This window comes from Cajanus cajan, chromosome 6 (genome assembly GCF_000230855.2).
Source record: "Cajanus cajan strain Asha chromosome 6, NIPB_CcT2T_4, whole genome shotgun sequence".
In the NCBI taxonomy this organism is placed as follows: Eukaryota; Viridiplantae; Streptophyta; class Magnoliopsida; order Fabales; family Fabaceae; genus Cajanus; species Cajanus cajan.
In genome coordinates, this window is record NC_138522.1 from 1,214,422 (window position 1) to 1,240,157 (window position 25,736).

Genomic DNA, 25,736 nt, shown 5'->3' on the forward strand with positions numbered 1-25,736 from the left:
TTAGAGGATGACAAATTGATAGATTGAATATTATTTTAGATAAATTATAATAGGTCGGATACAAATAATACATTAATTTATTTAAATTTATTAAAAATTTACATAAAAATTTATTCCATTTAATCTATTTAAAGTAAAATATTCATTCAATTCATATATTAACAATTTTTTCAAAAATAAATATTTAATTCATCCATAAAAATAATATTTTAAAAATTAAATAATTTTTATTTCATGAAATATTTTTTAATTATTTTTTTTAATCTTTATAATTCAATATATTCTTATATAATTTTTTAAAATTCACAAAACTTTTTTAATATTAATATAACATTTTAAAATCTCAATTGAACTCAATTAAATAGATTTATTTCTCACTCTTATTATTAATATCCAACTTACAAACATTTTAAACAAATCAAAGAACTTTCGACCATTTTCAAAAAAGAGAAAGAGAACCAATTTATCTTATCGAACAACCATGACCAACATCGAATTTTACAACTCAAATACCTCCCCTTACCAACAACCCTAATTCTTTTATTTGAGATTCTCATTTGCACCTGCCCATCCAATATGCAAGCGAATATTACATTTTCTATGAGCAACAATATATCCGAAAGAAAAATTTAATGTTGTGAAAAATACTTTGTGAAAAATATTAAAAATGTTTTGAAAAATAATAATTTTTTTGAAACAATAAATATACTATTTCCATTTTCCAAGATGATAAGCAGCATGAATAATTAAGGCAATAGCCAACTTGGAGTGGGCTTCCATAAGGATTCTACTACAAGCCAAGGCTAACCCTTTCAAAACACCTCATAGTTCAGCTATAATATCCAATGTTTGCTGAGAATCCTGCAATAGACATTGACATTGACAAGTCATTTCTCATAACTCCACCATACCAAGCCAATCATAACCCAATATCTGCATTCACGTAACATTAACTATACATCAGAACCAGGAGCTACCCAACAAATCTTCATATTTTAATATCCCTCCACTTGTTCTAAACTAGTGGTATTAGTCTCCACCTATGCACAATCATCTTCACCCTTCTCTGGATTCGTTCCAAAAGTCAAAAGGTGCAGAAGAAACTTTGGAAAAATCAGTTGCCACTTATGATCAAGAAAACGGAAATTTGTTAGCATAGGGGGAAAAATAATTAACGATGAGTTTGATGCACATGCATGTAAGTTGTTACAATGTTAATCAGAAATCTTTGATATAATTTTTAACATACACATTGTCATAAAAGTTTTTAAATATATATTAAAAATTTAAAATCATTAATTTTATTTATTTATTAAAGTATTAGCCTCTTTTCTAAATAGTTTATAAAACAAGAAAATTACGTAATTAATTCTCTAAGTATGGAAAAACATGCTAAGTAGTCCTTTAAAGAAATAAGATTACTTATGAGATTCAAACCTTATGAGATTACTTATCTCATTTTATTAGTTTTTTTTTTTATTATTATCAATAATAAGATTATGCCAGTCGCAATAAATATCTAATTTATGTTCTTATTCATGTACTTAATTTGTCATTTTATTATTATTTTTTATTAAAACTATTTTTTATTAATTTAGGGGCAATTTAAGAGATTTGTTGATATTTTAAAGACTAAATTAATGATTTATTCATGAATAGATTCACACATAGTATTTCGTGTTTAAGTAATAATATAAGAAATTATGCCAGTTAAAAAAAATATAAAAAATATCATTTTTATAATATAATATAATATAAATTTAATTTTGTGCAAGTATAAAAAAAATATAATAGATATAAGTTATAACTTTTAAAAAAATTATTAAAAAATTAACAACTTTATTATTCATATCGATATGTATTTACAATGTACAAATTATTCTTCATATTTATTATTAAAAAAGAAAATAATTATTATATTAAATAACTATTTTTTTATTTATATACCTCATTATTCAATGAAATAAAAGAGGAAAACAACACTTTGGTATTAGTGAAATTGAATTCATACTCTTAAAAAAAATTCTCAAATTTAAATTTTGTGAATAAGAAAAATGTGATCGAAAACAACACTTTATTTAAAATAATGAGTAAGGGGTGATAAAATAAGTTAATTTCACCGATTAAATTATTTGCCTTGACAAAATGATAGGATTGAATTAAATAATTCAACGCACTAATTTATCTCACTAACTCGATAGGTTAAAAGATTAACATATTAGCTCATTTAATTTATTTCTAATTCACTCTTAATCTACCAATATCTGATATGTATAAATAAATATATTTATATATAATGTAAAGAGACATAATATATACATGTTTATAAAATAAAATCACTGGTGTGCTAAAAACAAAAGTAATATTAATTTTAGTAATTTTCTATTTTTATTTTATTTTATTTTTTTAAGATTTTGATTGATGAACTTGTTAACTCCTCATTACATAATTGATCAACTTAATTTTTTTATCTCATGTTACGTGTCAACCATAAACTTGACAACCTAATTCTAAATGGGGTGAATTATAATTTTCAACCTATCTTCTGTTAATAGAATGAGTTGTTTTACCGATTTTTTTTATTTATAATAAGGATTAGTATTTTTTTAAAAATACTTTACACAATTAATATAGTTAAAAAAAATGAAAAAGGACATCAAACATAATTTTGGTAATTACTAATTACAAAATGTAATTAATCCATCCCAAAGAGATTTTTATTTATTTATTACAACTCCTAGTGTTTTTTTTTTCTTCTTGTCATTCTTTTTCCCTTTTCACGGGATAAACCAGAGGAACAGCCTAACATAATAGAATCGCCTGTCTATTTGAAATGTCCATATTTTATAAGAAAGTTGCAAAGGTGTCGTTGGATGAAAAATATCTTACTCAAAATGTAATTTCTTCTTCTTATTATTTGTTTGTGGCTCCCATCACACAAAGAGAAGCATCTAGAGCCCAATATTATATTCAAACATATTTGACAATAGAAACATGATATTATCCAAGCCTAATAATAAAATAAAATAAAATGATTAACAATTTAAAATGTACCCTTTTATCCCCCACTCAATCAGTAATCAAAATAAATATAAATTTAGATGGAAGAAACTAACAAATCACTTGGTTGAATTAAGGACGGAATTGGGATATGATCAAAATGATACCAAAGCATAAACCAATCTAAATCACTGCTACATTCTCATTGAATAGTAAGTAATTTGCATGTCTCAATCAGTGTTATTTGGATTCAACAACAACACAAATTTTAGAGACATATATCCATTTGGTTATGCAAAAAACTTTATGGCAGTCACACGTAATAAGAGACAGAAAAGTAAGGATGAGGAGTATTACATGAGAGATTCTTAATTTCTTATCCGTAAGTAAGTATACTATTTTTGTATTTATCACATGCTAAATTCATTTTGCAAACTTTTACTATTTTGTTCGATTCATTAATTCACTAAAGATTTGATGGGTAATTTCAACGATTGAATAACGAGTAAATACTGAAAAGAAAAAAAATTAAAAATAACTGATATAAATGTGTCGAATCGTATCCAATGCTTGACTTGGAATGATGTTTTTGATTCGTCTCAAGTGACAGTGTTCTGTTCCTTCAATCGGACAAACTCGTGTACTTTCCAATTCCAAATTTCGGCAGTGTTGAGTCATGGCGAAGCAGAAACTGAGCAATACACTTTTCGTGCAGTTGTTGATTTTCTTCTTCTATGCTTCATCTGTTTCGGTTTCAGCGAGATTTGTGCCTCTATTGCAGAACTATGGGAACCCCATATTTAGATCAAACTTTCATACTATTTACGACACTTCCAAGTACGGTGGGTTTCAACTGAGCAATGGCTTGGCTCAAACGCCTCAGATGGGGTTTGCTTCTCTCTCTCTCTCTTATGCCTTCAGTTGAATAAATTTATGAGATGGGGTTTTACTTCTGATATTTTGATGAAGTTTTTTTTTTTTTTTTTTTCACGGTTGCAACTGCCAAATTGATAAAAGACCCACGTGATGAAAGATATTTTCCATGGTATTTTAACTTTGATGTTTCTTTTAATTTTTGTGTAGATGGAATAGCTGGAATTTCTTTGCATGTAATATCAACGAAACAGTCATTAAGGAAACGGGTATCGTTTTCTTTCTTTGATGCTACTACTTGTAGATGAGTCACTTCCATTTCCTCGATGAATTAGTGCATCCACGGATTGTGATCAAGTGGTCATATTAGTCTTTTTTTTTTTTTTTTTTTCCAGTTATTCTGCGTTGTTTATTAGTTACTTTTTAGTTTCTTGATCCGTGTGTATGAATCAGTGTACATCTAGTTTATGAATGGATTCATTCTTCAGTTGTCATTCAATACTTGGTTTCATAATCAAGCGTTAGATCCTCTCTTATCAAAAAATTTATTTACTTTGTAAAAAATAAACATATCTTAGCTTTGATTTTATTTCAATTAATCACTAATAAAATCTCAACTTATATCCTTCGGCCACTGGAGAAGAAGTGAGTTTGAACCGAGTCCAGGAATAGAGGAAAATGATGTGTTATAATAGGAGATATTTTTTTGGAATTGGGGAGGAATTTCGCCCCTTGGTCTCTGGCTCTACCTGTGCTTTAAATAGCTCTGCATTCTTGAGATGTTTTGCTATCTTTTTTTGTGAAATAGGTTAACTATTCATCAAAGACAAAGATTCATTTGCTTTTCTTGTGACTTTACATTCCATTGGAAAACAATTTGTATTATGATATTACACTTATAATCTCCAATGGCATATTTTGTTTCACTGCAAGCATTATGGCTCGTATTTTTCCAATTAATAGCTGAGATTTAATCTTTTCCTTGGTAGTTTATGCCTACCAGTACTGATATGTATTTTATTTTTCCAGCTGATGCGCTGGTATCAACAGGGTTGGCTGATTTAGGTTATGTGTACCTCAACATAGGTAATGTTCTTGTGTGTTCAAAATTAACATTTTAGCTGTGGGACATCTATTTATACTTATCTGATATTACTATATTTTATGTGCAGATGATTGCTGGTCTGCTGTGACAAGAAATCTGAAGGTTAGCTAAACTCTGTTGCTTCAATTTTACTGAATCAACTTCATCACTATCATCTCTTGTTGTATATACTTGTTGGCTTTCAATGTTACCTTTCTGGACTTTCAATTGGGTAAAGAAAACATGCTTCAACTGGCATTTGTTAGATATTGGCTAAGTTTTACCACATAAAAAAGATAAATAATTAACAAATGCCAATTGAAACATTTTTTCTTAAATCTATTGAAAGTCCATATAAAATATAAAATGAACTTTCAATAGTGCATGTAGTCATCAATAGAATACATGCTTTCCTGTTTTATCAAACCATATGCCAGCACAGTGCAAGGATGGGTAACAGTGTACCACTTGTAGTTTGATAGTCTGCTGGCATATTTGTTTAATAAAACAGGAAAGCATGTATTCTATACATGACTACATGCTCTACCCATTTTCTATATGAAAATGGTTTTGTAGCAAAGTTTAAAATTCCGTTAACATTCTTTTGGTAAATATATGCTGCTACTTACTGTTTTGGGCGTGGAAGTGCAGGGTCAACTGGTTCCAGATCAGAAGACATTTCCATCAGGAATCAAAGCTCTAGCAGATTATGTACATGGAAAGGGACTCAAGCTTGGCATATATTCTGATGCTGGGTAGGATGATACTGCAAAATCGGCCAGATGTTTGAACGGTTCATTCTAAAATAAATGATACCCCTTTTAATTGTGACTAACCAATCTTCTAATCACATGTTCTATATTTTTTGTATATCTCACTCTTATTAGGGCTTTTACATGTCAAGTCCGGCCAGGATCAATTTTCCATGAAACTGATGATGCAGATTTATTTGCCTCTTGGGTTAGATTCCATTATCTCATTTCTATAGTTTGCAAAACAGTATCATATACTCTTCATGTTTCAAGGAGATAAGATATTGTGCCATTTAATGGAATTCTCTTAAAGTTCAAATAGTTTTCATTCATTGATATGATTGAAATTTGTTTGCAGAGATGGTATTCACATAACTTAGCAATGACCTATACCTTCATAGATATTATGTCTACCATGGCACAATTAGATTGTTAGAATTACAGCTCATGAGCACAACTCCAAAATTTCTGACATCAATTAAGTAATAAAAGAAAATTAGTCTCACTGCTTGATAAATTTAACTATAAAACATAGTTGTTACTCTTTTTATTATGTTGAGGGACATTTTTTATACTATAGAAGTAGTCTCATCTTGGAACGGTAACTAGTTATATTTTTCTGTACTTTCAGTAATTTTTCCCCCATCCTTTCATCCTTTTACCAGGGTGTAGATTATTTGAAGTATGACAACTGTTACAATCTGGGCATCCCTCCGAAAAAACGGTTTTTTTCTCATCTGTCTCACAGTAATTGCAATAGTTGCAGCACCCAGTACATTGAATTTGAGTCAATGTGGTTGCTTGTATTCCAGATATCCACCTATGCGCGATGCTCTCAATGCAACTGGGCGTAAAATATTCTATTCACTCTGTGAATGGTAATAGGGCATGTTTTTTAATTAGTTATCTGAGCTTGGCTACTGTTTGCTTGAGAGAAACCTTGCTACTTTCCTTTTGATTTTGCAGGGGTGTTGATGACCCTGCCTTGTGGGCAGGCAAGGTGGGTAACAGTTGGCGCACAACTGATGACATCAATGATACATGGGCAAGGTTAAAATTCTTGACATTGACTTATGGGTGGTGTGCATTTAACATTATATTCGGGTTGCTTATAACTCAATAATGTCAATAAATTCAGATATAGCATTCAGAGGGATAAAACAGAATTTGTGGGGTCAAATCGTCGTTGGTTGTTACTGGCTTGGAATTTTGCTTTTGTCAATTGTTTTCTATTAACCAGTGATCTAGTAGCATGAACACAAATTATGTTAAAAAATGGTATGTGAAGTTGAATTAATGAAAATTATTTGGAATTTAGAATTATATTAGAAAGGCAAAAATACATTTTTCGTCCCTTATATTATTTATTAGTGTCAATTTAGTCTCACTTTAATTAATTAAATCAATTTAGTCCCACATCTTTAAAATGTATCTCAATGTTTGATTTTCCGTTTCTTCCGTTTAAATACTTAACGGATTTGACATGTGTCATGCTGTTATGCCATGTGTCACATCATCATGTCACGTGTCATGATGTCCAGTCATGTAGCATGATAGCATGACACGTGGCATGACACGTATCATATCCGCTAAGTATTTAAACGGAAGAGACGGAAAATCAAACATTGAGATACATTTTTTAGATGTGGGACTAAAAAGTGAAACTAAATTGAATCTAATAAATAATATAAGGGTCGAAAGGTATATTTTTGCCTATTCGAAAAGTCCTTAAGTTTACATTTTGCTCTTTTGGTTGATGTTATGTTTTTAATCAGAATATAGTGAGTGATGTGGCCATGTGGGGATTGGTGTATCATTATGTCAAAGCTTGGAATTTTGTTTATAGAGGAATGATATATTTCCTTGTCTACTGTATAAGTCCCTGGGCAGTCGAGAGACTTAAGAAGAAAGGGATAACTACATATACATTGTGCACAGGATGGTGTAATTGTGGCCTCGGTTTGGTAATTGGTGGGAATTAAAGTATGAGGAAGGTTGTAGGGAAGAGTGGACTTGTGAAATGAGGGGGGGAAAGGGTAGGGATAAATGAGGGCAGAGGGTGAATGGTAGTTTTCATCTATTTCTGGCAGCCAGAATAGGGAAAAGAATGAAGAATATTCATATGGGTGCATTACTTGAAATTCAAATAATCCTGCTCAGCCAATTTTTACTTTTTATCTTCTTGATATATAGCTGCTGGACTCAAGGAATTAGGTGCACTCTAGTGTACAGTTATTTAGATTCTAGGATTCACGAAAGCCCTAAAAACAATGTTAAAATAATGGAAAATGGAAATAGTGATGGGCATGAGTGTTACTATTTTGGCAAGTGAATCAAATTGTTCAAGTATTCTAAAATTAGTAGAGTGTCGATCCGTCAAAGACATGCTTAATATTTGACAATCTATCCAAAATTTGTTGTTCTTTTAGCTTTGTCACAATTAATCTATAGATTCACATGTGCATAAGTTCTTCTTAACAAAATTTAACTAAAGAAATAGTTTTTAGGACTCTTAGAGAGATAATAGCAAGGTCTTTGTTTAGATATAAAACAACTTGCTGGGGTTATATTTCATTGAACTCACAAGATTTCAAGAGGTAGAATATATAATATTTTTGGACTTCAAAATCACATCCAATTGTAAATATTTTTTTAACCCTAATCCCTTAGAAGAAAAGAACTAAATCACTTTATTAACCGTCAATTCCTTGATCACTTAACAAAATGACTTGCATTAAGTGTTACTTTTCCAAGATACTAAAGACTCACATCCATTCATGAAATGAGACTCCTTAGGTAATAATTAAGTTAAGAGGAATGGCTTAAGGAAGGCACCTTGCGAGAAAATAATTGTCCTACGAGTTATGGACCACGAGAATTTGAGTATGAATCATTGAGTGGTCGCCCTGCAACCCTTTAGCATTGCACCAACTCCTATATTAGCTTCACCGGCCAGCGGTGTGATTGGCGCCCAGTGATGGGTGTCTTGAGGTTAACAATCTTGGCAAAAAAAATTGGCTTTCATTTATCTTGAAATTAGCAACCATTAAATCCTACACTTGGTAATTCAAACACATACTAAAAACTTAACAAAACAGGACATGTAATGATCTAATTTGAAAGAAAATTGTCTATTAAAAATGTGTGCAATTTGAAGTAACTAGGACAATTATCAATGAATCTCGTGACTATTTGTCATAAAAGATCACCATTGGATCATGATGATAAAGATGAACATTAGCATAGAGTTGGGCATTACTTTAGGTTTGACGAATTTGAAATAATCTAATACATTCCCATGATTTTCTTTGGTTTAAATACTTTTTTAATGCTTATAATTTCACTTATTTTACTTTTTAGTCTTTATAGTTTAAAATAGACCTTTTTAATTCTTGTACTTATCTTTTTCAATCCTTTTTAGTACATATAGTTTAAGATAAAATTTTTTAGTCCCTATTGTTATTGTTTTTTTTGTAACATTGTCTGTTTTGTGTTAATGTGGTAGAGGTCTTCAATTTTCTAAAGGTAAAAAAAAAATGTCTCAGCAATGGGCGTCACAGGTGAAGGTATAAAAGAGGCACATAATGTCAAAAGACCTAATTTAAAGTAATTTTAGCAAAATAAATTCGACATCAAATATATAAAGTTGAATACCTCTATGAAATTAACACAAAAAAGACAATGTTACAAAAAAATTAACAACATTGGCTAAAATTATTACAAAACTGCGAGCATAAGATCTAAAGTGACCTATTTTAAATATAAGGCCTAAAAAGGATTGTAAGAGATAAGTATAGGAACTAAAAAGGTCCATTTTAAACTATAAAAACTAAAACGTAAAGTGAGTGAAATTATAGAGGTTAAAAAAGTATTTTAACTTTTTTATTTTGTTTTGTATATCTATCACTAGAAGACACCTTTGAAAATTTGTCTTCTTTCCAAACCATGGATGCTGGGCCAAAGCCTCAGCCATTTCCATACAAAGTTTTGACATGATCAATTACATTCTTGTCCAAAATTATCTGGGTGGTATAATTCTTAAAAATGATTTTTTTTTTGGTTTAGCATGACAACCATTGCTGATCTTAATGATAAGTGGGCTGCATATGCTGGTCCTGGAGGATGGAATGGTACACGTCTTTCTTGAAATTTTATTGAGAATGCAATGCAAACCTTATTCTTACTTGTCCCTCAATTTACCATTTACGGACAGACCCAGACATGTTGGAAGTTGGCAATGGTGGTATGACTTACCAGGAATACCGTGCTCACTTTAGCATCTGGGCTTTGGCGAAGGTATTGCTCTTAGTTCCTACTTCCTATTGCTTTTTCTCTCTCACCCCCTCCCTCCTCTTCCCTGTAGGGACTTCACATGGACTGATGTTGCATATGTCTATGCTGCTTTTGTAATCTCTTAATATTCATGTGCCACCACCTGTTTTTTTATATGTTGCCTGATAATAGCTAGGCCATTTGAGATCTTAGGATAATAGGCAATGGTGGCAAACTTGATTTCTGGTAACGACCAAAAAAAAAGGTCAAGACACATTATATTTTAAACTTTCACATGCTCAAAATTGTGAACGTGTGTGTGCAGGCTCCTCTATTGATTGGCTGTGATGTAAGAAATTTGACTGCTGAAACACTTGAGATTTTGAGCAACAAAGAAGTCATTGCTATAAATCAAGGTGGTACCACTTTTTTCTCTGCGTGTGTGAAGTGTTTTTTTTGTTGTTACTAGGTATATTTTTTCATCTATCTCATTCAGGAATGTTAAATAAGTAAGGTTACTGTTTCTTGTATCTTTGCAGACTCACTTGGAGTCCAGGGAAGGAAAGTTCAAGTTTCTGGAATAGATGGTTGCAGCCAGGTAATCTATTCTCTATCAGCTCATAGTATAGTACATCTATGTGAGAAAAGCTTGGGCATTTTGGCATGTATTTTACTGATACATTGTAGTCATGCTTCTGACATAGATTTTGGTTGGATTAGATATGTTCAGATTACTGAGAGGTTGTTTGGTTTGAAAAACTGTTTTTGTTTTCATTTTTAGTTGCAAGATGGTACTTTATTTTTTTTTGTTTTCTATTTTGAAAAAATTGTATAGCAAACAGTGAAAACATTTTTGTAAGCGAAAACATAAAAACCTTTTTTCAAACCAAATGGCACTTAAATACTTATTCGGACTGCTCCTCTAAATGCAGAGTGCTTCTCCTACTTGTATACTTTCACAATAGAAATCAATATATCATTCAAGGTGAAGACTAGGGTAGGAGAGCTACACATATCTCCCATCATTCAATAGCCAAAACTGTTCAAAGAGCGTTTGTGTATAGAGTATGGACCCACAAACCCTAAACATGATAAGGCCCAAACATAATAAACTAACCAAATTTAAAAAAATAAAAAATAAAACAAACTAACTAACCTTCATTTTGGATAAAATCCGAAATACAAAATAATCTTAAATAAGAAAACTCTAATAATCTCAAATAACTAATTGTATCCTAATCAAATCTATATCAGCTTCACAGTTTTAATGGTATCTGTGGAGCAAGGAGCATAAGCGTCTTCATCTTGAATTAAGATAATTTCACTGTCCTTCTAATTTTACCTTCTGATGTATAAGCATACTAAACACGTAATTTTTGTCTTTGAAACTTCACCTGTTCGTAGACAACTTGAAAAGATTATATGAATCTAGAACGATTAGACTACTTTTGATATTTGATTCACAAATGTCTATGCATTATTTTGATATTTGATACATAGATTTGGACCATTGGTATAAAATTTGCCACCATGGCAGGACAAATCATGTGTTGCTCCTTAGGTCTTGATGAGACAAAGTATGCCGACTAACATGGAATTTGGACTTTACTTTACATCTTTACAGGTTTGGGCAGGTCCTTTGTCAGGAAACCGATTGGTTGTTGCTCTCTGGAATCGGTGCTCAAAAGTTGCTAATATAACGGCTTCATGGGAAGCACTTGGGCTTGAATCTGGGGTTCAAGTTTCTGTGAGGGATTTGTGGCAAGTAAGTAATCTATCCTAGTTGCATTAAACTTCTCTAAGTCAGTCTTTCATGTGCCTCCTGCTGAAGCTCTTATTTATTTGCTATTTTATTTTAGCATACTTTCCCTATTGTATTGAGAAAAAAAATCCCTTACCACAATTGTTTTACTATTTACGACCTTGTTAAAAAAAAAAAATTTGCTCCGTTTTATCTTGCAGCACAAGGTAGTACTTGAAGATGCAGTGTCATCATTCAGTGCTCGAGTTGATATCCACGACTCTCAACTGTACATTTTCACACCAGTTACAGTATCTCACCCTGCAGAGTAGCTCATACTTCACCCTCCTAGTCGGATTTTCATTGAAGGAGAGGATGATGAAATGATGCCATGTCCATTTTGGATTCGCTGCTTTTATAAAAGTGAACCTCTGCGTGTTTATGTCCTCTTTTGTTGCAGAATTTGTTGGTCAGACATGCAGAAATAGATATCTTGAGTGTTTACATCTCAAATAAACGTGTTCAATACAACATGTCATGGCTCGCTACTCATGTATCATGATCACATAATTCCTGTCCTAAACGTGCCCTTGAGTGATTTTATTATGTTAATTTGGTCGATTTCTTTCTTAGCACATTTCATTTTTAATTCTAGTGTAATATTGAAAAAAATAAATAGATAATTTCTTTGGCGTGTTGGCAGAAGATTCGTTTTTATTTTCATCATATAGTGAACGGTGGATTGGTATTCTGGAATATTTCATGGCTAAAATATACCCTATGAATCTTTGATTCAATAAAACAGGATAAATATGTTAGTTTTGTGTTTGATTTATAAAATGATCACAGGAGAAGACAAAAAATAAAAAATAAAAAACGACAAGACAAGTCTTGTATTTTTGTAACTCAATAAATTATATGGTTTTTTATTTTAAATACAAAAATACTAACTATCATAATATTATATACTCTTATCTCTATTATCATCATCATCATCACTTATAACTTTGGTTATAACATGTTATTTTTGTCATAACTTATTATCATTTTTTTAATATTATGATTGTTATTATTACTACTACTAATATTATTGTCATCATTATAATTCTTACAATTAAGATAATAATAATTAATTATAAATCTTATGATAATTATATTAAAAAAATATTATAATAAATTTAACATTATTTTATCTTTATTGTATATTATTTATTAACCAATGTTTAAAATAAAAAATTGGCTGATTTCTTGAATATTTGTCTTGTGTTATTCTCCTTATCATGTACCTAGATGTGTGTCAAACATACTTTATGAATTGTTTACATTAGGATCAAATTCTTATCTTTTAATTATAATTAAATTAAGAGTATTTTTTAATACAAGTTTAGAAGAATTTTTAAGAATTTTACTGAAAATAAAGAACTCTTTTTAATGATTGGGACTTGATTTTGCTTTATGTTTTGGAGTTGTGACTAATGTACTACTTAATTTTTATAGGATTGATCTCACTTCAAAGAGTTATACTTCATATATATATATATATATATATATATATATATATATATATATATATATATATATATATATGATGTTTTAAAGAAAAATACACTAATCGTATCATTAAACCATTCTCACCCCCAACAGTAGAAATAAAGTTAAACTCGATTTTGAGTAAAACCAGTTGTATGATCTTGTTGGATTTAAGGTTGATTTTAATTTTGATTTTTGTTTACTTAAGCTTATTTATTTAATAATTAATTGATATTTTTTTTATAACTATTATATGTCAATATCATATTTATTATATTTAATTTATTTATTTTGATTTTTGATGGAATGAAAGATACATATATGATTACATAAAAATAAATAAATAAACATGATAATCTCTAATACACGAAGTGAACTAAAAATTCCTACATGACATGCAACATGATACCGAATCTAATTTGTAAAATAAAATAAAAATTACGTAACATTAAAATCATTACGTAGCTTAACGACCTCAATAATTTGGGAAAACAATCCTTTTATATAATATTAGAGGGGTTAATTACTTCTAATAATTATCTATAAATAAAATATTAAAAAATTGCATGTAATTATTTAAAAAAATTATAATTTTTTTTTTATATTTTAGGAGTATAATAGTCTATTAAATAGTAGAGACCAAGAAGAATTATATATTTGTCCCCTTTATAATAAGTATAGATTTTAAAATTATCTCAATTTATTACAACCTTAAATAATATGAGTAAAATAACTCTTTTATAAAATATTTTAAAATTATCAATTTATTATTTTAAAAAAGTTTAACTCAATTATATAAAATATTTTTCTAAGAAAAATAATCTTACAAAATGATATAATTAATTTATAAAATAAAAATTATTTTATATTTATATACATTAATTTAATCATATTTTTAAACCATGTAAGATCTCTATCATCATTCTACTTAACACTTGAAATTACATTATAATTAATTCATAACTCAGTATAAAATACAAACTAATCTAGAAATTGTATCATTTTGGTGAATTGACTCAGTCAAATGAATTAAATATGTAAGAAATGCATATAGTGAATTGAGTCGGTCAAATGAATTAAATATGTAAGAAACGCAATTTATTATTTTAAAATATTCTTGAATATAAATAATAAAATATGTAAAGATATACCAAAATAATAAATAAACGTTGTTTACATTGAATTATTGGTTTGACTGAACATCTAAATCAAGAAATATTTTTATAATTTTATGATTTCTTATTTATAAGAATTGAATTCAATATCATGAATTTCATAACAATTTATGCTCACAATTCAATTAATTGAGCTAGAAATTTTAATATATTTTATGAATATACCAAAATAGAATATTAAAAATAGTAAATATATAATAAATTTGTTTACTTTTCTCCTGTTGCAAAAATGGTGAGTGTACGCACTTTTCTTTCTGTAGCTGTTGCAAAAGGATGGAATATTTATCAATTGGATGTTCATAATGCTTTTGTCCACAGAGATCTTGAAGAAGAAGTGTATATGCGTTTTCCTCCTGGTTTTTCTGTTGGTTCTCCTGGCTCTGCATGCAAATTAAAACGTTCCCTTTACGGTCTCAAGCAGTCACCGCGAAATTAGTTTGCTAAACTTCGTGACTCTCTTCTTAATTTTGGATTTCAACAATCCAAAGCTGATTACACGGTTTTCACCTTCACAAGAGATCAGGATTTCGTTGCGGTTCTTATATATGTTGATGATATCCTTTTGGCCAGAAACAACAAATCTGCTTGTGATCAAGTTAAGATTCATCTTAGCTCTTGTTTCAAAATCAAGGATCTTGGCAAACTTAAATATTTTCTCGGTATTGAATTTGCTCGTAGCTCCTCTGGTATATTTCTGAGTCAACGCAAATTTGCTATGGATATCTTGCATGAATGCGGATTACTTGGGTGTAAACCATCTGATTTTCCCATGGATCAGAAGTATAAATTGGCCCTTGCAGATGGTCCAGCTTATGATGATCCCACATGTTATCGACGTCTTGTAGGTCGCCTTCTTTATTTTACCATTACTCGACCTGAGTTGAGTTATGATGTACATACACTTTCTCAATTTCTTCAACATCCGCTCCAAGAACATTATGATGCAGTGTTGCGAGTCATGCGTTATATCAAGGGTAATCCAGGTCAAGGACTACTTATCCGTTCCACTTGTGATCTTCATCTTCATGCATATTGCGATTTTGATTGGGCAAGTTGTCCTATTACTCGACGATCCATCACTGGCTACTTTATTACACTCGGTCAATCTCCTATTTCATGGAAATCTAAGAAGCAACACACCATTTCTCGTTCCTCTGCTGAAACCGAATATCGTTCCATGGTAGCTGCCACTTCTGAACTATTATGGATCAAAGCTTTTCTGCAAGATCTTGGTGTCTCTCATTCCATGCCAATGACATTATATTGTGATAGTCAATCTGCTATTCATATTGCTTCTAATCCAGTTTTTCATGAAAGGACAAAATACATTGAACTCGACTGTCATTTTGTTCGAGAACATGTGATGTCCAAAACTATTTCCACACAACACACTCGGACTGATTCCCAACCTGTAGATATTCTAACTAAAGCTCTCGGTAGAAAACAGTTTCAATTTTTATTGTCCAAGTTGGGCATTTCCTCCCTCCATGCTCCAACTTGAGGGGGAGTATTAGGATAAGATTCATCTGTTTTGATATTGTTAATCTGATAACAAATAGTTTGTTAGTTAATTTTACTGATAAGATTGATTTGTTAGAATTTGTTTTATTTGATTGTAATTCTGTTACGGTCATTTTATATAATGACTGTTTTCATAAATAATAAAGTTAAGCCGCAGATTCACAGCAACTTCCATTAATAAGACATTTGCAAAATTATGTAGTTGATTTCATCGGGTGACAAGCTAATTGTATTGCTCTTAATCTTGTAAGGGTGTCTAGATTATTTGCTAGTCACCATGCTTTTCATTTGATTTATGCATGTATTAAATTTTTTCTTATTAATAAAATTATGAGTTTCTTTCTGTAAAAAAAATATTAAACCTAAATATTATTCACAAAAACTTACATATGCTCATATTATATAAGGCATCCATGAGAAAAGTTCATAACATTAAAATTAGCCTAGTGATGAGGAGTAGAAATAAGAAGACTTAAGATCAATCATTTTCATGTCTTTCGTAATCTTTCCTATAAATAATTAAAATATATAAAATAAAAAAAAAGTTCCACCCATATTGGGGGGAAGGGGTTGGGGATATAGATCATTCAGTTGTAGGCTATTTCATGATCATTCATATTCCGTTTTCCATCTAATAAAATCAACATTCACACTACTGAGTCTATCCAGCTTAACTTTTACGGGAAAAAATTCATGGAATATATTATTATCATCGATATGATAAGGATATATACTTAAATTTCCAGAATATGAATAGATTAGATATAATATTAAGAAATATCTGCGAAAAATTGCATTTGAAAACTTTAGCAAATCAGATTACTCCTTTTTATTGTGGGTTATCAAGGATATCACTTTGTTGATCTCTTCAATTTATAAAAATCATTAAAGTGAATTTTATCTTTTTAATTTTATTTTTTTACACAATTATAATTTTAATTGATTAGCATGTTTATGCAATTCGTGGTTTTCTTTATAGATGGATTAGTGGTTTAAGTATGTGTATTTTTAAGTTCTACACAGTAAACATCAAAAGCCGTTGTTGTTTCATTTTTTGGACGTCAAGCCCATGGATAATGGCATGCTCAAATGACTATTGCTCTTGTATTTGGGCTTCAGTTTTCGGACTTGTTTAATCCAGTAACTGTTAAGCCCAATACAGTTCGGTTACCAAAACCTTTAGCGACAGAAGACAAAAACTTGTTTAATCCTAAGTATAATAATGGCAAAAACCCTATTTTAGTCCCTTATATTAATTGTTTGTTTCAATTTAGTCTCATTTTTATTTTTGGTTTCAATTTGGTCCCAAATTAATTAATTGGTTTCAATTTAGTCTCAAATTAATTAATTGGTTTCAATGTGGGACTTCCGTCCAAATTATTTAAACGGAGTTAACTTTTGGCCACGTGGATGTCACGTAAATGACAATTTTTTTAAAACACCTGGACCCAGAACGGCCCGTTCTGAAACCGGAACGGGCCGTTCTGGTTGCACTTTTGGTGCGTTAATTTTGCATTCGGAACAGTGCGTTCCAGGTGCAAAATTAACACACCAAAAGTTCAACCAGAACGGCCCGTTCCGGTTTCAGAACCGGCCGTTCCGGTTTCATCCTTTTTATATATATAAAATATTAATAATTTTATAAAATATATTATTAATTATATTTTAATTATGTTGTTATATTTAATAAAATAAATATATTAATATTTTTTATATATATTTTATTTTATTATGCTTATCTTATTAATTTTTATCATTTTATTCCTCTAATTTTAAATAAGTTGCAAAAATTTATAAAGTGATACTTAAATATTTCTTCAAACAAAAAGAGAAAAAGAAAAAATTATTACTCTATTTATAAGACAATTGTATTTTATAAAAATAAGTAATTTTAAAATTTTTACCATAAAAAAATATTTTTCAAAATTATTATATTTTTTAATAAAATTAATAAAGAATATTGGTTTAATTGCATTTTTTATCCCTCAAGTATTACAATTGTGCAGGTTTGATCCCCAAGATTTTAATTGGGTAATTTTAGTCCTTAAAGAATTGCAATTGCGCGATTTTGGTCCTTCAATTTTTAATTGAATAATTTTAGTCCCTCGAATATCATAATAGTACGATTTTAGTTTCTCCCATTAAAAATTAATAATTTTAATATATATATATATATATATATATATATATATATATATATATATATATATATATATGTTCTTACCGGAAATCTGCTGTAGAGCTGATCCGCTAGGTAAGATCGGTGAGCCTCCTTCACGGGTACGCTGGTGCTCCAAGATGGGGGTGGTACCTGCAAAAGAGACTCTGATGCTAAAGTTAGTGTTTGTGGGAGTATGAATCTCGTATAAGTAATGCACGTACCTTAGTGTGAATTAGGGTTGCTTTGGGCCTTGGGCCTGAGATAAGATATGATAGGATTAAATGGTGGATCCCATCTGAAGCGAGATCCCTCGAGATCGGTTATGATCTGCTTAAATGCCGAGCTGACGTCGCGTAGCGCGTGCCCGACCTCATTCTGTGCTGTGATGCCGAGCTCGAAGCTCGGCTTCGCGGTACGGACAGTACACTAGCCCCCCGAGCTCCGAAGTCCGTAGGTTGAGGAGTTAAGACCGAGCTCACTGGGGGGAAGTGACCTTTCACGTACTTCTGCCTGTTGAGATGCCATGTGTCGCAACTGTTCATTTTCCGAAAACGTGCAAGTGGCGCGTTAAGGGAAATGACGGTTATGCAATGATGGTTTTGCAATTAATGTGTTGTCAGCGTGCCCTTAGGTTGACACGTGGCATGGCCATTTTGAAACTTGGGGAAAAAGCCCTTTTCTCTTTCTCTCTCGCGTCTCTTCTTATTCACTCTGTTTTCTTCCACTCTTTGGCTTCTTGGGTACGATAGTCCTCTTTGCCTTCTCGTTCCCGTTCGCTTTCTGTCTCCATTTTCACAGTTTCTCTTCGAGTTCTATTACTCTTCTTGATGGCTGGTGGTCGTGGCGCCAGTTCTTCTGCCCCTGCCAGGGGCAAAGCGCGCGGTAAGGTGGTGGCTACCGGGAGGGGCGCCGCCGAGAGGAAAGACCCGCCTCCGCCCAAGGACTTGGAGTCGGGTGTTCCTGGCTACGACTGGGTGAAGCGTGAAATGGGGGGGTCCAAAGCGTGTTCAGATCGCCTCTGGAGGTTAATGCGGTTTGGAAGACGCACCGGATTTGCGACCCTTCCGTTTCCCGGATGATTCGACTCGAGCCCTATCCGGCCGGTGAGGGTGTGTATATGGGGAGGTCTACCGACCCTCCTCATTTCTATGTCTATTAGTGTTTCTTCAGGGACCTGAGCGTCTGTCTTCCTTTCACTCAGTTTGAGTGTGATTTCTTGAACTACATCAACGCGGCACCTTGCCAGCTACACCCCAATAGCTGGGGTTTTTTGAGGGCGTTTCAAGTCCTGTGTGCGGTCCTAGGGATAGGGTTGTCCCTCCGTGTTTTCCTTCACTTTTATCAGCTGAAGCTGGGTGTTCTGCCTTATGGCATTCTTTCTTTGAATGGGAGTAAAGAGGGGGGGTTATTCACTCCCTACTCACAGTCTTATAAAAACTTCAAAACCGAGTTCTTCCAGGTTGCCCTCGTGGACGTTGACCCTTTAGAGGATGGGGGCTTCTACTTCGGCGGATTGCCGAAGTTCCCTTTTTACTGGTGTCCCAAACCGTCTAGGTTCCACGGGGTGGATCCTTCGCAATTGATGGCCTCGGAGGCCGCTGCCATTGGGAATCTGTCGGCACTTCCTCGTCCGTTGGACTACAAGTCGATATTGTCACTGGCGAATTCGGCGCATAGGGAGAGGGGCCTCGAGGGTGAGCATCTTATGTTTTGGTAGTTTGTTGAGATTTGTGTAATTCCTCTTTGCTGATGTGTCCTATTTTCTGTCCGTAGGCATTATAGGGGAGGATTTGTGGCTTGATCTGAAGCACTGCTTCAACGTGACCGAGCTCGAGGTCTCCGAGCTTCCAGAGGAGGAGGTTTCCCCCATGAAGGTGAACCGAAAGAGAAAGAGGGGCGAGAGAGAGGTCGGGGGGACCTCTGCCCCTCGTGAAATATGGGAGGTTACCTCCGAGGCTGCTGAAGCCGGCATGGTGGACCTTGCTGGAAGTCTGCCGTCGGAAGGGGGCGTCCGTGTGGCTGCCGAAGCGGTGGCGTCGGCTACTGGGCCTGTCGCTCAGCCCGACGAGGTGCGGGCCCGAGCTGCTGAGCGAGTTGTCCGGGCCGTCGTGGTGAGTACTTTTCTTTTCTTAGTCTCGTTTCTATTTTCTTCATTGTACGTTGTTTTTCTCAGTTTTGACTTGAGGCTATTTTCTATAGGCAGGGGATGTCGACGAGGAAGCGGTCCTTGCTGCCGGGCGGGCCACCTCGGTTGCCGAAGAGGTAGTCCGGGGTGCTGTACCTGTTACCCCGGTTGGCGAGGTAAGCGGTTGGCCCTTCTATGATGTTGATGTTTTACCCTACTGTTTACTTTTTGTTCTCAGAAGAGTATCCTCGTTTCTTGCAGGCGGGGAACGACACCGGGGTTTCGGTTCTCCCGAGTTCCGGGGCGTCGGAAGGGAATCCTTCCGTGGTTGCGCAGGGGGTGCCTGCGTCTACTTCTGCCGGGGCTCGTAGGGAGGGATCGAGCTCCAGGCTCCCTTCTTCCGGTCCAGTGCCGAAGCCGAAGTGGCTGTATCTTGCGTACCGCTATGCGCAAGAGGGCGCGCCCATGCGGTTAGAGCATTTGAGTGCATCGGAGGAGGTTGACTCTCTGTGGAGTGCCGTAGTGACCCCGGAGAAGTTTTTCCCAAAGGGGTCGCTGAGCACGGCTGATCAGGCGATGATCGAGTCGGCCAGGCCGATGGGGAGTTTCGAGGCCGCCCAGATCTTCCTGCAGAGAGGCACGACCATTGTGGATTACTGGAAACACAAGTGGTCTAGGCAGCAGGAGGACATGGCGAAGCTGAGGAGCCTTGTTCAGCCTCTAGAGGATGAAAATAAAGTCCTGAAGGAGGAGAACGGGGTTCTGACTGCCGCCCTCGGCGAAGCGAAGATGCAGGGGGCCAAGCTCCGGGCGGCGAGGGGAGACCTCGCTAGGGCCCAGAAGTCATTGGAGATCGTTGTGCGTTCCAACAAAGACTATGCTTCTCGGGTGAGTGAACTGCAGGGGCTTGTTACCTCGTCCCGAGGTGAGGTGATGTCTTCTCGATAGCAGGTTCGCTCTTTGGAAGGTGAAGTCGCATTTTTGAAGAGCGAACTAGTGTCGGTAACCGAGGAGCGTCTCCACGATGAGGTCATTATTGGCAGCAAAGAGGAGGAGATTACTGCCCAGAGAGTAGACCTTTCGTCGCTGGAGGCTGAGAAGGCGGCGTTGGAGAGGAGACTTGAGGAGGTCGAGCGCTCCATCGTGGTGGAGCATAAGAGGGGCTTTCTCAAGGCTGCCCGCCAGGCCAGGCTCCTTGCGCCAGGGTTTGACTTCTCCAGCATGCACGTGGAGAAGGTCGTTCGCTTTGGGAAGCTGGTCAAGGAGGACGACGTCGAGGATAGCTCTAGTGAGAATGCCTCTGTGTAGGCCTAATTTTGTAATAGCCTAGTTTAATTTTTTGTTTTGGATTCAAGTGTTGAATTCTGGGAACTTTGCTTGCATGCGCATATTTTTCTTTGCCTTTATGTGTTTGCGCTTGATTTTTGCTTTGTGTGCGTTTTGAGATATACGTTCGATGTCTGTTTTGCGTTTTTTATGGATCTGAGCTGGTCATGCCGGGTTTAGACCTCGACCTTGGTTTTTTGTAAATGAATCTTTTGGGAGGTTCGAGTGTGGCCTGAGGTTCGGATTCGGTCTCGAATCGAAGTGAGGTGAGTTGTACGAAGGTTCAAACTTGACCTTAATAAACCGAGGTTCGAACTCGACCTTAAATTTTCATGAGGGTTCGAACTTGCCTTTAATGAACCGAGGTTCGAACTCGACCTTAAATTTTTGTGAAGGTTCGAACTTTACGTTAATAAACCGAGGTTCGAACTCGACCTTAGATTTTTGTGAAGGTTCAAACTTGACCTTGATGAGCCGAGGTTCGAACTCGACCTTAGATTTTTGTGAAGGTTCAAACTTGACCTTGATGACCCGAGGTTCGAACTCGACCTTAGATTTTTGTGAAGGTTCAAATTTGACTTTAATGAACCGAGGTTCGAACTCGACCTTAGATTTTTATGAAGGTTCAAACTTGACCTTGACGACCCGAGGTTCGAACTCGACCTTAGATTTTTGTGAAGGTTCAAATTTGACCTTAATGAACCGAGGTTCGAACTCGACCTTAGATTTTTATGAAGGTTCAAACTTGACCTTGATGACCCGAGGTTCGAACTCGACCTTAGATTTTCGTGAAGGTTCAAACTTGACCTTAATAAACCGAGGTTCGGACTCGACCCTCATTTGAGGTTAGACGTAAAATGATGCGAAAAAGATGTAAGTTGAATGGAATGAGTCATTTTATTGATTATGTAAATGTGCCTCGTTAAAAACCCTTTCAGCCAAAACCCATCTTTCTGTTTTTTGGGACAAAAGACTGAGGCGGGAAAAGAGTGCACAGCTCATTCATACAAAGTTCACCTAAAATAAAACTTGAGATGCGTAGCATTGCAAGTTCACGGTATAGGTTTGCCGCTGAGTTCTTCCAATCTATAAGCTCCATTTCCCAAGTCTTCTGTAACTCGGAAGGGGACACCCCAAGTGGGTGTGAGTTTCCCATCTGACGTGTCCTTTCTTGCTTCGCCTAGTAATCGCCATACCAAGTCACCTACTCAGAACGAGCGAGGTTTTACTCGGGTGTTGTATCTTCTGGAAGCTCGGAGCTTGCAGGCTTCTTCGTGGATTTGAGCTTCGTCTCTAAGCTCGTCCACTAAGTCGAGGTCAGCTGCCAGTTCTTGGGCATTCTGTTCACTGTTAAAGACTTGGCGCCTGTGGGATGTTTCGCCGACTTCTACTAGGATCATAACGTCAGCTCCATAGGTCAGCCTGTAAGGCGTCTCTTGTGTAGTTGACTGGAGGGTACAATGATACGCCCAGAGGAGAGTTTCGGGCGGTTGTCGGTGTGCGTTGCCGAACTGCTGACATTCTTTGCATTTTTGGATGTGGCTTTGGCAATCCGACTTCAGAGTGGGCCAGTAGTACCCAGCTCGGAGTACTCTGGTTGCCATTGAACGCGCCCCGAAATGCATGCCGCATATTCCCTGGTGAATTTCCTTGATGACATAGGCTGCTTGCGACACAGTCAGGCATTTGAGCAGTGGAGAGGAAACACCACGCTTGAATAATTCATCTCCGATGATGATGAACTTGGCCGATCTCATCCTTATCTTCCGAGCTTCGTCTTTATCCTCGGGCAGGATTCCTTCTTTCAAGTAGCTCCAGATGCCTGCCATCCATCCTAGGTCCTCGTTGTCACTAACGTTGATGACCTTTTCGTCTAAGCTGGGTGAGTGCAAGGTTTCCTAGATGATGGTTCGGTGCTATCCGGGCCTTTTGGTGCTGGCGAGCTTCGACAGGAGGTCGGCTCGGGCGTTTTGCTCTCGCGACACATGCTTTATGGTGAATTCGTCGAAGGACGAGATCTGGTGGGACGCAGTGTGAAAGTACCGCTGCAGCAGAGTGTCCTTTTCCTGGTACGTCCCACTGAGTTGCTCCACCATGAGTTTCGAGTCACTGTTGCAACTCACTCTTCGAGCTCCGAGGTCGCGGGCTAGCCTTAGTCCTGCGAGAAGTGCCTCGTACTCCGCCTGGTTATTGGTCACCTTGAAGCCAAACTTGAGGGATTGCTCCAAGGTGACTTGGTTTGGCCCTTCCAGAATGATGCCTGCACCACCGCCTTTAGAGTTGGAGGACCCGTCAACATGCAAAGTCCATACCTAGGGTTCTTCGGCAGTAGTTGGAGTGAGCTCGGCTACGAAGTCGGCTAAGCATTGGGCCTTCAGGGGTCCGCGACTTTCGTACTGGATGTCGAATTTAGATAGTTCTACCGACCAGGCGATCATGCGTCTGGCGAGCTCGGGTTTTCGCAGAATTTTCTTGATGGGGTAGTCAGTTTTGACTACCACCTGGTGGCTCTGGAAGTAGGGTCGGAGCCACCGAGCTGCGGTGACGAGCGTCAATGTCAGCTTCTCAATCATTTGGTATCTCCTTTCCGTGTCTTGGAGAACTCGGATGATGAAGTAGATAGGTGTTTGTACCTTTTGGTGTTCTTGTACGATAACTGCGCTAATGGCATTTTCCGCTACTGCCAAGTAGAGGAGGAGATCGGTGTTGTGATCCGGCCTCTGTAGGATCGGTGGAGTTGTGAGGAAGGTTTTGAAGCTTTGGAAAGCTCCTTCGCACTGATCTGTCCACAGGAAATCTTTTGGCTTTTTTAGCAGAGTGAAGATTGGTCTCGCCTTCTCCGCGAGTTTGGGAATGAAGCGGGACAATGAGACTAACCGTCCGGCCAGGCGTTGGACCTGTTTCACCGTTTGTGGGCTTTGCATCTGGATGATGGCTTTGCACTTCTCGGGGTTGGCCTCGATTCCTCTGCTGGTAATCATGAAGCCGAGGAACTTTCCTCCCTGGACACCAAAGACACATTTCTCCGGGTTGAGGCGCATGTTATGCTTCCTAACCTGGGCGAATACTTCGGCGAGATCGGTAGCATGGTCTGTTGCCGAGGTGGTTTTGACTACCATGTCGTCGACATAAACTTCCATGTTTCTCCCGATCTGTTGATGGAAGACCTTATTCATCAGCCGCTGGTAGGTTGCCCCCGCGTTTTTTAGGCCGAAGGGCATCACCCGGGTAGCAGTAATTGGCGTGGTCGGTGATGAAGGACGTGTGCACTTCATCAGGTGGGTACATCATTATCTGGTTGTACCCAGAGTAGGCGTCGAGGAAACTGAGGAGGGCGTATCCGGAGGCTCCGTCGACTAACCTGTCAATGCTCGGCAAAGGGTGTGAGTCCTTGGGGCATGCTTTGTTTAGGTCGGTATAGTCGACGCACATACGCCACTTCCCCGAGTTCTTCTTTACCAGGACCACGTTTGCCAGCCATGTGGTGTATTTGACTTCACGGATGAAGCCTGCGTTGAGCAATTTCTGTGTTTCGGCGACGATGGCCTCCCGTCTTTCGCCGCCAACCTTCCTCTTCCTCTGGGCGATTGGTTTTGCCTCCTTGTGTATTGCTAGCCTGTGGCAGATGAAATCGGCGTCTATGCCTGGCATGTCAGCGCTAGACCAGGCGAAGAGGTCAACATTCTTGAGGATTTCCGCTTCAAGTTGCTGCCGCAACTCTGGAGTCAACTGTCTACTGATCTTCGTGGTTTACCCGGGGAGTTCCCCGATCTGGAGGTCATCGAGTTTGTCAACGGGGCTAGGCCGCTCTTCATGAGCGTTGGATCTTGGATCGAGGTCGGTGATTTCTTCGTGGTTGGTGTGAGCCACGGCGGTAAGGTTGCTCTTGCACTGTTCGTCGAGTGAGGCGATTTTCAGGCTTTCGGTGTAGCATTGTCGTGCTATCTTCTGATTTGCTTTGACGGAGATAATCTTCCCATCATGCCCTGGGAATTTCATGGTGAGGTGTGGGGTGGACACCACCGCTCCGAGCTGATTTAAGGTTGGCCTGCCGATGATGATGTTATAGGAGGTGTCGGCTTCCACGAGGAGGTATCGAACCATGACCCGCCTTGAATCCGGAGGTGCTCTGAAAGTCGTCAATAGGTCCACGTACCCCCGAGTGTGAACGCTTTT

The 25,736-nt window shown here is 36.1% G+C and overlaps 1 protein-coding gene across 4 annotated transcripts; it reads left to right on the forward strand.

The window, feature by feature from the left end:
* The first annotated feature begins 3,298 nt into the window (after positions 1–3,298).
* LOC145958898 (alpha-galactosidase 3-like) lies at positions 3,299–12,354 on the forward strand. 4 transcript variants are annotated; one of them, XM_083076469.1, is made up of 16 exons: positions 3,299–3,386; positions 3,605–3,888; positions 4,084–4,142; positions 4,903–4,959; positions 5,046–5,080; positions 5,609–5,712; positions 5,845–5,917; positions 6,375–6,433; positions 6,522–6,587; positions 6,676–6,759; positions 9,775–9,839; positions 9,923–10,005; positions 10,307–10,397; positions 10,521–10,579; positions 11,606–11,746; positions 11,944–12,354. In XM_083076469.1, the coding sequence occupies exons 2-16, from the start codon at positions 3,677–3,679 to the stop codon at positions 12,052–12,054; spliced, it is 1,299 nt and encodes a 432-aa protein (XP_082932595.1). In that variant the 5' UTR covers positions 3,299–3,386; positions 3,605–3,676; the 3' UTR covers positions 12,055–12,354. The 4 variants fall into 4 exon arrangements, with proteins under 4 accessions (XP_082932595.1, XP_082932594.1, XP_082932596.1 ...); XM_083076468.1 differs by lacking the exon at positions 3,299–3,386 and having other exon boundaries at positions 3,522–3,888; XM_083076470.1 differs by lacking the exons at positions 3,299–3,386; positions 4,084–4,142 and having other exon boundaries at positions 3,721–3,888.
* Positions 12,355–25,736: the final 13,382 nt, after the last annotated feature.